The 12,708-nt window shown below is 57.5% G+C and overlaps 4 protein-coding genes across 4 annotated transcripts; 2 read left to right on the top strand and 2 right to left on the bottom strand.

The window, feature by feature from the left end:
- Positions 1-380: 380 nt before the first annotated feature.
- SPBR_02039 (exosome-associated family protein) lies at positions 381-1,046 on the top strand (the record flags this gene model as incomplete). The annotated part of the gene is made up of 1 exon (XM_040760348.1): positions 381-1,046. The coding sequence occupies one exon, from the start codon at positions 381-383 to the stop codon at positions 1,044-1,046; it is 666 nt and encodes a 221-aa protein (XP_040619520.1).
- Positions 1,047-1,622: 576 nt separating this feature from the next.
- On the bottom strand, positions 1,623-4,044 carry SPBR_01380 (SNARE docking complex subunit; the record flags this gene model as incomplete). The annotated part of the gene is made up of 4 exons (XM_040759691.1): positions 1,623-3,178; positions 3,247-3,272; positions 3,350-3,504; positions 3,586-4,044. The coding sequence occupies 4 exons, from the start codon at positions 4,042-4,044 to the stop codon at positions 1,623-1,625; spliced, it is 2,196 nt and encodes a 731-aa protein (XP_040619521.1).
- A 2,886-nt stretch (positions 4,045-6,930) lies between these two features.
- On the top strand, positions 6,931-7,902 carry SPBR_01907 (uncharacterized protein; the record flags this gene model as incomplete). Its single annotated transcript, XM_040760217.1, has 1 exon — positions 6,931-7,902. The coding sequence occupies one exon, from the start codon at positions 6,931-6,933 to the stop codon at positions 7,900-7,902; it is 972 nt and encodes a 323-aa protein (XP_040619522.1).
- A 611-nt stretch (positions 7,903-8,513) lies between these two features.
- Positions 8,514-11,831, bottom strand: SPBR_01260 (uncharacterized protein; the record flags this gene model as incomplete). The annotated part of the gene is made up of 1 exon (XM_040759571.1): positions 8,514-11,831. The coding sequence occupies one exon, from the start codon at positions 11,829-11,831 to the stop codon at positions 8,514-8,516; it is 3,318 nt and encodes a 1,105-aa protein (XP_040619523.1).
- Positions 11,832-12,708: the final 877 nt, after the last annotated feature.

Here is a 12,708-nt window from a genome sequence, read left to right on the forward strand (position 1 = left end):
TCGTCGTCGGTAGTTGTTTCGTGGTGGTGGTAGGAGTGGTGGGATATGGGGGGCGTTGTTTTTTGTTCATGAAATTCGTACGGAGCGTTTTCTGTAGCTGAGTCGCACTTTCTTTGATCTTCGGCTTGTGAGAATAACGTTTTTTTCTTAGCGTTCCCAAAAGCAGGCGCATCGGGTCGTGCTTTCCTTAGTAGACGGATTCAATGTGTGTGTTGTGATTGGCCAATATTTTCAAGGTGGACCCCGCGTCGGATCTGACCCATTAAAAAATGAGCGTCTTTGACGACCATGTATTTTTTGACTTTAGCATTCCGTTTGCCGACAGGCATTCCTACGTTGTATAGCTTCTTTGTCGCCAACCACTTGCACACCTGAGAACCATGGACGACATACAGCCGCGCATTCGCCAGCTGGCGGCCGACATTGACCGTCTTGAGGCGGCCGTCGCGCCCCTCCTCCTCAACGACGCCAGCAGCTCGTCCTCGTCGACCAACAGCCACGCGGCCGCCGCTATGCACCTCCCGCTGCTCGACAAGGCCAAGCTACATGTCCTCGCCAGCTTTGCGCTCGAGTCGACGCTGTACTGCAGCCTGGGCCTCGCGGGTGTCGATGCCCGCAACCATGCCGTGTTCCGCGAGCTGCAGCGCGTGCGCCAGTACATGGGCAAGATTGACGCGGCCGAGAAGCCGCCAGTTGCTGAGCCGCCCACCAACCGGCTGAACAAGTCGGCGGCCATTCGGTTTCTCAAGGCGGATCTAGACGATAGCCCCGGGGTGAAGTCGCAGTTGGACGACCTGCTGAAGCAGGAGCAGGCGGCCGCAGCGGCCGGGACGCAGTCAGAGAGTGCGGCTGCGCGTGCTGCAGGCAACGCCTCGCCCCGTGGCAGGAAACGAGGCGGCGGTGCGGCGACTGGCGGAGGTGCAGGAACCAGCTCGGGCGGCGGCGGTCTAACGAAGCGGCCAAAGCATGGCAGTGGTCGCGATTCTCCGTCTGGCGACGCTCGCGGCCGTAGCCATCCATACAGCAGGGGATCGCGGGCGACATGAGAGGGGACAAACGAATGACGGAAAACAAGACTTGCAGTTTGACCTAGGACGGTCGGCGATCCTCGGCTTCCTAAGTCTGACCCTGACCGGACCGGCGACGTTTTGCTACGGCGGTCATCAGGATCGGTCAGCAAATGCGTCAGATTAGACAAAGGACACTTGATGTCCCTGTCATATTCTGCCACGACAGCGTTTATAGTGGCATCGCTTGCGATTCGGTAAATCTTGAGACACCAGGCCGGTTAGCGCATACGGCGGACGGCGTCTCTTTTTATGTAGAGACAAAAGGAAGCTCTGCAGACGAGGCACGGACACTAGATAAATAGAATGATACCCATGAGAGTCCTCGAGGCGGCGAGTTATCTTCATAACAATCATTAATTTGTGTGTTCCTAAACCAGCAGCAGAAAAGAATGTAGTGCAACGAGCATATTCTAAATTCACATTTTGCATTATATATATTACTGCAATGAGGGCGTGGCCCGAATAAATAAAATGCAGTCATTGTAGGTTGTCGTCCGAAAACACATTAACCCCCATCTCCACCACGGAACCCCCCTGCACGTCTGCAGCACCTCATGTTGTTGTCTCGCGTCCGAGACGATCCAGCTCCCCTTGGCAGAACTCGTCGGCATTCATCAGCTCTGTCGCGCCGTAGACTACCCGCCGCTTGGCTCGGTCATTGCCGCCGCCTGTCCGGTGCACCCACTCTTGCAGGTTGCCGTACTCGTTGATGCTGCCGCCACCGACGACAAAAACAATGGCATCGCTGAAGCCTTGCCGCCGCTGGCCAAAGGACGCGCTTATGCCTGGGTTTTGGCCGCCGCCTAGGCCGCCGCCGCCGCCGGGCATGCCGGTGCCAGCGCCACCACCCAACGAGCCAGAGCCGTCGCCACCGTCGACGCCGAGGTGGCTGCCCCCGCCGCCACGGGCCATGGACGGCGGGGGCATCGTGCCGCGAGCGTGGGAGTTGCGGGGGTCAAAGTAGAGATAGCTCTCGGTCTTCATGATGGCGGAGCTGTTGGAGGTGCCCGGGTCCATGATGGAGCCGACAATGCTGGTAACAGTCAGGTCGCGGTTGGCGGGCAAAAAGTTCTTGATGGAGCCGACAATGGACTCGAGGTTGGCAGACAGGTTGGAGGGCACGCCCGTCTCCTTGAGGCGGTCGGTGAGGCGGGACGAGATGGACGAGAAGCGACCAAAGAGGTCGGTGGAGGCGGCGGTCTGCTGCTGCGGCGTGCTGTGGACGGTGGTGAGCTGGGTCATCTTGGTGGTGGCGCGCACCTGGCGGATGTAGCCGAGCGAGGTGGTGTCGGCGCCGGCAGTTTTGAGGGCGTCCTCAAACTGCGGCCACTCGGCGCGGCTGACGTCTTGCTCGGTGGTCAGGAACCAGATGATGAAGAGGCGCAGCTTGTCGGCCGGGTTGGTGCCCTTGGCGGCGTCGCTGAGCAGCTCGAGAACCTGGGCCTTGGTCTGTTTGGCGATGTTCTCCTCGATCTGGAAGAAGTTGTCGAGCTGGCGGTCCTTAATGCCAGTCAGGAGGGCGGCCAGGATGTTCATGTGGATGTCCAGGACCGCTTTCCGCTCGCGCAGCTCGGGCAGCAGCGTTATGGCGGCCTTGAGGTGCTGTGCGCTGGCGCTCGTGTCGTTCTGCAGGTCCTCAAAGGACGACGCGCCGGTCTTGCGCGTGATCTCGTTTGTGTCTTGCTTGTACCGGCTGAGCTCGGCGTCGATGTCTTCGGCCACCTGCGGGAAGGGCAGGGGCGCGTTCTTGTTCCAGAAGAAGTCGGAGGCGTTGATGTCGTAGGTCTTCTTGGTGGTGCCCTTGGCGGGGTTCTTTTCGTCGACGGGAGTCTCAATGGTGACGCGGTTGAGCTTCATGCCCAAGACGTCGTGCACCAAGCTCTGGTACGTCCAGGAGTGTGACAGCATGGTCGTCAGATCGATGTTGCGGTCGAGAATGATCAGCACTGGCCGTGACACGGGCATGCCGGCGGACGAGGTGGGCCGGCCACCGCTGGCAAACATGTTGTCCTTGGAGCTCAGGAGGTGGTCGCGCAGCTTGCGGTCGAGCTTGGTCGCAATGATCTCGGCCGCCATGCCCTTGGGACAGCGGATGATGGGAATGACGCCTGCTCCGAGTTAGTCAACCAGTCGAGAGGTGGTTTTGAGTAAGTACAGGGCAAAAGGCAGAGCCTACCCATTGTCACAACGACACTAAACAAGCTAGAGAGAGCGAGACGAGTTAGGTTAGTATGCCGCTCAGCGCACTGCGTTTCGAGAATGCAAGACCATCTGCTCACCCGCTGACGATCTTGTTGAGGACATGGTCGAGCTGCTCGTCCTTGATCTGGCCCGAGTTGAGGGCCCAGTATGTGTGGTCGTTTTGCATGCCGAGGCTGAAGAGGTCGTTGTCGGCACAGATGAAGTTGAGGTATTGGTCGTACAATTGGGCGATCTAGAAGGAAAAGTGTCAGCTGGATTGCGGAATGTTCTGCGGCGTGCGTCATTTTGCTCTTTGTCGGCAAGGCCAGCTCACATGCTGTTGCGTGCCGTTGACCACGGTCTCGGAGGCAAAGTCCTCAAGAAGCGGCCGTGGTATGGACGACAAAAAGTTGATGTAGGCAGGTGAGTAGAGGTCCTTTTCCAGGTCGCCCGTGATGGCCTTGAGGTTGGCTGTCGTCGGCTCGACCAGGTAGATGACGGGCACGTCCTCGATCCGGTGTCGGTTGGCCGACAGGTGCATGTGCATGGTGACGCCCAGAGCGCGCAGGTCGCTGACACGCAGGACGCTGCTGACAATCTGCATGCCGAGGTCGTCAAAGACAAGGACCTTCCAGATGAGCTCGCCGTCGGGCCCCAGCACACCGAGCTGCTGTTGCTGGGCCTGGTGCGAGTTGTGGCTGTGGTTGGGCTCGTCGCTGGCATCGACGCCCGGATCGTTGAGGTTCAGCATGCGCTTGAGCGCCGAAATCTGTTTGTCCCGAAGCGATGCCATTGTGGAAGGCGTGGGAGGTGTGGGAGGGTGGAGAGATGGAGGTGGGAGATGTGGAGGCCGAAAGGAAGGGGCTCGCCCGGACGGTGCGCACTGCTGCGTGCTCGAGTCTTTGCGCCTCGAAGCTACAGCACCAGGGATGTTCCGCTCAGATGATCGGGCGCGTTGCGGAATCGCAAGTAGGGATGGAGACGTAGTCGCAATTCGAATCAAGAGGGGGGAGGATGGATTGTTGTTTTTGCAAGTCGCCGGCGCGGTCGTGTTATTGGCGTCGAGTGTGTTAGGCAGCTGAATTGGAGGCGTGCAGTGTAGCCTTGTTTGTGACCGGCGGCTTGGGTGCAGCTCTTTACACGTGGCTCGTTGTGCTGATAGAGGAGAGCTGGTGGCCGATGAGGTGGTGATAATATGGTGGTGGGAAGTTGAACGTGGTGGGAATGCGTCGGTGCCAATGAGGACAGCTCACGCTATTGGCTCCCGCCACTCTCATTCTCCACAACACCCACCGACGAGCTTTGGGGTGGCTCAGTGCTATTTTACAGCGCCGAGACCCCCCTACCCCCTTCCCCCAATGAGCTGGCACGTGCTACGCCCACCAACCGCCCACTAACAGCTGTAGAGCTCAACGACCTGGCTACGAGTTAGGGCACAAAGTCGCTGAATGTCGTATTTCTTTGCATCACGCAAAATTGCTTCACTTTTACCATATTTGGATTGACAAATGCTGAGCACTTACCTAGCAAGTATTCTACAGCAATAGTCAATGCACTCAACGTCGACAACGGAAAGACATTGAGAGGTACTTTGCCTCTCTTCTCGAGACATGCCGGTGCTCCGTCGGTGCTCCGTCGGTGCTCTCTTGCTTTCTCAACCCTTTCTTGGCATTTTCTCAACATTTGCATGCTCAGGTATTGCAAGCTCCTTTGTCTTGAGAAATCAGTGACTTTTGTGTGTGTCTGTCTGTCTCTGTGGTACTCATCAAGAGCTCTGACTTGGACGGCCATCGTATTGTGCTACTCGTGATCACTGGCTGTCATGAACCGGCGTCGTTGGGTCACACAGCGTCAAAATAACGTCGAGGGTGTAATGCATCGCGGAAGACAACTGGCACGCCTTGTTGGCATCGGCTTTCGTAGAATTCGGCGGCAAACTGTTCGGTATGTTTTACAGCTGTGGCACATATTTTACAGCTTTCTCGAAGAAGAGCACGCAAAGTTCTCTCCCTGAGTATCGTTCTATTTTGAGACGTACGGCGTAGAGAATGCCACGTGGAGAGCGAAAGGATCGACGCATGTACTTGAATGTAAACTCTTACACAAGATGCCCCAACGGTTCATGACGACAAGCTGAGAGTCGTGGTCACAATACAAATCTTGCGTACTTGCCACAGACACAAAGGCTGCCGCCTTGATGGATTGACATGTCTATGCAGTTTAATGCCCATTTATGGCCGCATGAATTCCGTAACGGAGGGAGATCACTGACTGCACTCGTACAGAGACGAACGACTTACGTTTTTGGCTGTACAGCGCACTCTTAACTTGCCACTTTGAAAGCCAAATCACCAGTACAAATCGTATTTAGCCATACGAGTGTAACATATTCCGTGATTTCTTCTGACCTGCTTCGTTTTTTTCATACCGGCAGCTAGAATCCTCTGTACACATATCTTCGAAATTGGAATTCAACGGCTGTCGGTTGCCCGCGTTGGACCACCAGTAAGTACTTTGTACTGATCCCTGATTGATAAGATGCGCCTGCAGCCAAGAGACACGAGGTGGAGACGTCTTCTGCGGCGACTCGGAGCTAAACGGGTTGGCACCCGTATGGACCATGCGAAGAGAGCGAAGTTCACATACACACGGGACGAGAAAAGGCCAAAAAGAAGAATGAACGAGTCTAAAAGCAGCTCAGTGGCATGACGAGCGAGTTCAGCAAAAAGGAGGCTTATTAACTAAGACGGAACCGAAAGCTCTTTTGGTTCGTAGGACGAACGGAGTAGGATGGAGCGATGAGAAAGGCCCAGACCGACGAGCGACGAATTGAGGTCGAGTGAACAAAGAGGGTCTTACTCGAAAGGGCGAGGGAACGAAATCAAATGCCTCAACATGCACAGCATATGTTGTAGAATCGAAAGTGACGATAGTATCCCGTGCTCTGTTTGGCAGAAGCAGCTGGCTGCCACCCCCGACATTTGCCGCTGTCTACCAAAATCAAGCAAGGAAGAGGATGAGACAAGACAGCAAAAGAAAGAAGGCAAAGTAGCTCAAACCCGAGCCGAGGGCAGCTCCTCAGTGCCATCCGAAGTTGTCCGTTGGTCGGCTTCACATCCTCGGATTCTTTGTGCACCACATCTCGTGTAGGCCTGGGACAGTAACCACTAGACCACTAGGCTACTATTAGACTCGCTAAATGAGTGCCATGTGCCTCTAAGATGGGACCCTGCGCCAGGCCATGCAAACTGCCCCCATCACTGTTTATGCTTCCTCTAGTACCACTCGCGCATCGCACTTGCTTGTTCCGCCTCTTTTCGTAACACAAAGAAACATCAACACGCCCAACGCCCCTTCCTACGACGTGACCTGTTGTGATAAGGGACGCAACTTCCTATTTTTCTCTTCTCGTTCCGCTCGCTTGCTCCTGCTGTCCGCAGGGAAGAAGCACCGTTGCATGTCAGCAAATTGGTGGCCCCTTCCATAACCTGATTCTCCCTACTTTTCATCGTCTCACTTTTGCCTTGCCTCTCCCTCTGCCTCTTTTCCGCAGGTCCAATATTTTTCTTCTTCTAACCTCACAAGATTTTCTTCCCTGCCGCTTACCTAGGTCCCTGTCTCTCTCTTTGCCGCTCCTAATACTCACCTGTGCAATTCCCACTCGCTCAACCTCGCGGCTATGAAGTTCTGGGCACCCGCTCTACTGGCTACTCGCGCCGCTGCCTCGGCCGTCATCGAACCGCATCTGGTGCCCATTGACAACAAGGTCAACCTATTTGCCGACAACGGCCATGCCAAGGGCGGCTTCCTCCACTCTCGCCACGGTGGTGGCAATGACGATGCCGCCGCGTCGCCTTCACACCCGCGGTTTACTATCCCCACGTCGTATGAGTCTGCTGTCCTGGCCCGCCGCATCCTGTCGCTGACCCCTTTCGGTACTATCTCTACTGTTTTCCCTCACGACGCTGCTGTCGGTGGCAGCTCCGCTCCTCCGGCTTTCCACACATGGGAGAACCGCCCGGCCGGTCTTGGCGGCGTCCCTGTCGGCCTTCCCGAGTACCTGGCGGCCTGCGAAGAAGGCAACGAGGACGGAAGCGACAGCGAGAACGCCGGTAACCCGACCTTGCTGGCCATCAGCATTGCCACTACCTTCAAGAACGCCCGTGCCGGCTCCAACGTCAGCCTTGCCCTGCAGTGGGAGCCTCCGCACCCGCCGAGCCCGGCCCGCGTGTCTCTTGTGAGCGGCATCCAGAAGCTGTTTGGCTATGGCAATGACAAGGACGAGTCGGAGGGCGTGGCCAAGGTTAAGCGCTTTCCTCCCTCAGTCGCCGCCCTTCCCCGCTTCTCGCTCATCGGCTACCTCGAACCCATCACCGGCCAGGACGCTCCCGACTCGGCCTTGGCGAAATGCTTCATCGCCTCGCATCCCGACGCGAAGTACTGGCTGCCCGGCAGTCGTGTCCACCAGTCGGAGTGGCTGCGCCTGGTGGTGACGCACGTGTACTGGATTGGCGGCTTCGGTGACCGGGCCTACATTGGCTGGATCCCCGTCGAGGAGTGGCGCAATGTGTCGCGGGCCGAGTACGAGAAGGCTCAGCTCCCGGGCGAACACAACGGGTGGAAGGCCGGTGCTGTGGGCTACGAGTTGTAGGAGACCAACCATGCGGCGCCACCAGCAACGGCCGGCCCTTGGACTGGTTGAATTTGGTCATTGCCCTGCTGTTGCTCCTCGTCTCTATCTCGGGTATGATCGCATTCGCCCTGGCTCTCGTTGCCATCCTTCTCTTTGCATTCGTTATTTGAACTCGCTTCTAGCGGTGCTTCCGCTCTTGCCTTGCTTCCCATTCTTTTCGGCTGTCATCCTGGGCCGCGGTCGCGGTCATCAACGATCTATGGTCGGGGCAGCAGAGCGCAATAGAGAGGAACTACAAACATGTAACTCCCACCCATCTTGTATATTTCAAATTGACAGCATATTATAACACAACATCAAAATTTTGCAAAATAGCAATACAATAGAAAGCCATACACATGCCTTGCACTCCGTTTGACTTTATTTCAAACATGTCATGTATGTCGATTTGTAAAGGTTTTGCATTTTTTACTTCGTGAATTCTTCTTTTAACACTACCGTTATATTCTGACCATGTGATGTGTTTTGAACAGGAAAGATAGGGATATATACATAAACCGCTCACAAAAAGTAAAAGAAGTCTATATACACATGGTGTAAATACATACAAGAAAAGGATTTGTCTACATCTAGTCAACACGGATCACGACACGCCAGCCGAGAGCACCCGCCTCGCGGATCGCACACGCCAGACAGCCTCGCCGCCGCCGGCTGACCAGCGCGTTCCAGCCCCGCTCAGCACACAGTGCCCGCACGAGCATCTCCATGTCTGACCCGAAGCGACGGCGCCGTGTCTCGTGGTGCATCTTGGAGGCAGCCGGGTCCGTCGGGTGGACTGTTCGGGGAGCGGGCGACGGTGCCGGCGACATTGACGACGACGGCGTGGCCGGAGGCAGGGCAACGCAACTGGCAATGTGCGGCTGCTGCGATGCCGACGATTCTGGGAGATCATTGGGCAAGGTGGGCGCAGCCGGTGACAGCGCAACAATCGGCGAGATCTCCTTGGTCAAGGGCGGGAACGACGAGATGCTCGACGAAGCACCATCAAAGCTGAACACGCTGTGCTTACGGTCGACGACAGGCGACATGGGCATCTCGTGGGCCGCAGGCTGCGGAAGAAAGCCCGTGATGCAGTCGATGACGAGCACAGCATTGTCCGACAGTGGCGACGAGGAGGTAGCAGTGGGCGAGGCCGGCTGGTAGCTGGGCGTCGCCGCATACTCCTTAAGCAGCTGCTCGAGACTCTTGGTCGGGTGGTCAATGAGGGTCGTGAGGTGGATCGACGCGTACTTGTAGAACTTATGCAGAGGGTGGCCAACGGTGTGAATTGTGCTCGATCGAGCGGCAGCGCCGTCGCCCGTCACATCAATTTGCTGGATGGTCGGGCTGGATGGCGATTTGACGACCTTGACGCGCTGCGAGGGCACGCACGGGTGCGCAGTAACAAAGTAGATGTCGTACGCTAGGTCGTACTTTAGAATGCGCCCCGGGCCACCATCGCTGGAGACGACAAACGAGGCTTCGGCTGCGTAAGGTCCAACCCGACCCTTGGGCGTTTCAGTATCACCTTCGGCAGCCCGATCAGCCGGCTCGATACTACCATCGCCGGCTTTCTTCGGCGGGCGGTTGGGGTCCTGCGCGGAGTACAGCTGGAAGCGCTGAAGGTCGACCCGCGTGTTTTTGGGTGGGACCTGTTTGTAGACGGCCTCGTAGGGAATGACAAAGTCGGCGGGCAGGACAGATTCGGGTTCTGCATCGCCGAGCACGGATGACTCCCGCTCAATGGCGGTCTTGCCCCAAAGGCGAGCGCGACGGTTGACTTTTCGCATGTCTCCAGCCACATCGTCGACGTCAATGTTGACCCAACCTTCACCGAGGTTGTGTGGCAGGACGTCAGACGACACCCATCCCATACACTCAGCTGCACCTGCACCGGCTGACAGGACGCGGCCCACAATGCACGCCGTGCTCCAGAAGCTCTTGCCGCCATACACGAAACCGGCACCAAGGTGGGCAACGGGACCAAGTGTTTTGAGCGCCTCGTCGTCGCCTTCGAGAAGGGTAGACATGAGCAGGTTACAAAGGCTGTCACCAGGTAGTATGAGGCCGGACAGGTAGCTCCTGGAGAGCCAGCCGCCCGGATGCAAGGCGGCCACAACTTTGCGCCGCCGCGGCAACACTCTGCTAAACGTAAGGTTTCCCTTGGCGCCTGTCGACGGTTGAGGTGCGCATGGTGACGCTGAAGACACTGTGGATGAGCTGGTCCGGGGTGTCGGTGGATCGGTGATTTTGTTGTTCAACGGCTCCCGAATGCGGTCCGCATCCAGGGCTCTCTGTGACATGAGCCCGATCAGATCGTTGGGCCACTTGAGCTCCTGGGCAAAATGGGCGACACCACGGTATTGGCGCGTGGCGTTCTTGGCCCGCATGGCGTAGACGTGCTTCTTTTCTGGAGCCTTGGATGTGTGTAGGTGGCCCTCGATGAGCGACAGCTTCTTCGTCAATGTGGTAATCCAGCCAAGTGTGTGCCGCTTGCCTGATTCGCGCTTGCTGCGTCGTGCGCTGATGCTGCTTGATCTGCTGCTAGGCCGGTCGGGCGCGGCTGGCTTCTCATTCTCCTTCTCGGTCGTCGCCGCAGCCGCCGTCGCCGCCGCCGCCACATCCTCCTTCTCCTCCTCGTCGACGCGCACAACGTCAATATTCTCCAGCCATGCACGGGCCAGCATCAGCGACCACCGCACGGACGGATTGGCGACCTTTTCGAAGCGATGCACTTCGGATGGGTGGACGTACTCTAGGCCGTACTCGTCGCCGTCGGTGATGGCGTCTAGGCGCAGCAGGAGCTCGGTGGCAAGCAGGATTTGGAGTAACAGCCAGTAGCGCTCGGTATAGCGTTCGTCGCATGTCGCGGGGCGCGGCGTCGGCGTCGGCGCGGCGTCAGTCGGATTGGCACCGTCCTGCTGCGCATAGCCGACACCAGGATCGAACTCATCTTGCGGGGACGAGGCCCACAGGACCTGGCCAAGACGCAGGCGCCATTCAACGTGCGAAAAGTCGATCCAGACGTTGGGGGTTGCAAGGACGTCGAGTAGGGCCTCGATCTGGGGAATCAGGTCGGCGTCAAGGTCCCCACTGCCTGAGCGTTTGTGGTGGCCACTAGATGACCGTGGCCGCTTAGGAGGTGCACGCAGGATGTGGTGGAAGAGCTCGTTGTAAAACTGCTTGCTCTGGTTTGGGACGTAAAAGGTGCCGTCGGCATATCGGCGGCCGTTTTTGATGAGCTCTTCGAGGATCTGGGTTTCGCCAACGTACTTGACGCCGTTGGCATTGTCGTCGAGGGGGTCGGTCGAGTCACCCTGGGTGCCCTTTCTGGCTGCTTGTCCAGCTGCGGACGCCGCAATTGGGTCCATAAGTTTCTTACGGGCTTCGATGACAGCATTGGGGCGGTTACCCAGGTTGTCAAACCCAAACTGCTCTTCTTGTAGACCATCTGCCACCGACAGCTCTAGGGCAGCTTCGTAGCCAACGGTTCCCTTTTCGAGGCCCTGGATGCTGAGCATACTGGGCCGTTCGCGGCATCGCGGGTAGAAGTGGCTGCGCTTCTTGGGGTTGTCGGTGCTATTACTGGGCTGTGTGTGCGGTCTGCCCCCTGCAGCAGAAGATGCCGTACCGGCTTTTTCGGCCGGATCGGCGCCGATGCTGCTGATGCTGGCGGCCACGCTGCTGCTGCTGCAGCGGCGGGTGATGTGGGGCCATGCGGTGACATTGCCCCAGGCGGCGTCTTCAATCTGGACGTGGTCCGTCAGGTCGCGGATGCCGAGCGATTCGTCCCACGGGTATGCGACGCTGGGGTGGGGCGCGCCAGTAAAGTGGCCCTCGGAGCGGGCAAAGTACTGCGGGGCGCCGGAGAAGAGCTTCTCGACGTCATCGTCGGTGAGGGATGCCATGATGCGGTCGAGCTTGAGCACGGGTTTAGCCGGCGGCCCGACGTCTTGTTCGCTGCCGGGCGGCGGCGGAGAGGGCAGGGGTTTGTTGGCGTTGACGAAGATCGATCGCGAAGGGTCAGGCAAGAATGGAGCTGTGTCTACTGAGGATGCCGCTCGAGGACGAAGCTTGGGAGATGTGGACTGCAAGGGTGTCTTTTTCTAAAGTTGAGAAAAGCACAAAATCGAGAAAAAGCCCACGAATGCACGCGGCGGGGCCAGCAGAAGATCGGTAGTTAGCAAAGATGTTGTCGGGAAACGGAGCTTTGTAAGAGGGCAGCAGCACGATCGGTGGAGCGTCGAGGCGCTCCGCTCGACTGGCCGGACTCTTGTTTCAGAGAACGGCAAAGAAATGGTAGTTGGGGATAAGGAATAAGCAATTGATCAAGAGGGGGCAGGAAATCAAAGCGTCAGCTCTGTAATTGTAAGACAGTTTTCTTTGAGAAGTGAGGCGGAGGTGAAAGGAGTGTTCTTTACGGCAGGCGATGCCGGAGATGATTAGAAATGAGCAAGGGAGCGGGATTAGGGCATTCGGAGGCAAGAGCGAGTCATGTGAAGGTACGGTGAGCGCAACAAGGGAAGGCGCAATGGCAAAACTCGTAACGTCGTGGAAAGAAGGGGACTTTTGTTCTGGCGTGAGATCGTCGACCGCAATTGAATTGGCAACTGCGAAACTCGAACGGAGTGACAAGTGAACAAGACAGAGTGGGCAAGCGCGGCCCTGTGTCCCTGACCCGGTCCTGTTCTGGGCCGTTTCCCCGCCCTCGCTGCAGCGGCAACTGGTACGATCAACTGGTCACGCGGCCAGGAACAGGAACCGGCCCATTCGCCACTGCTTCTT

The sequence above is a fragment of the Sporothrix brasiliensis genome (assembly GCF_000820605.1).
Source record: "Sporothrix brasiliensis 5110 chromosome Unknown Cont18, whole genome shotgun sequence".
Classification (NCBI taxonomy): Eukaryota; Fungi; Ascomycota; class Sordariomycetes; order Ophiostomatales; family Ophiostomataceae; genus Sporothrix; species Sporothrix brasiliensis.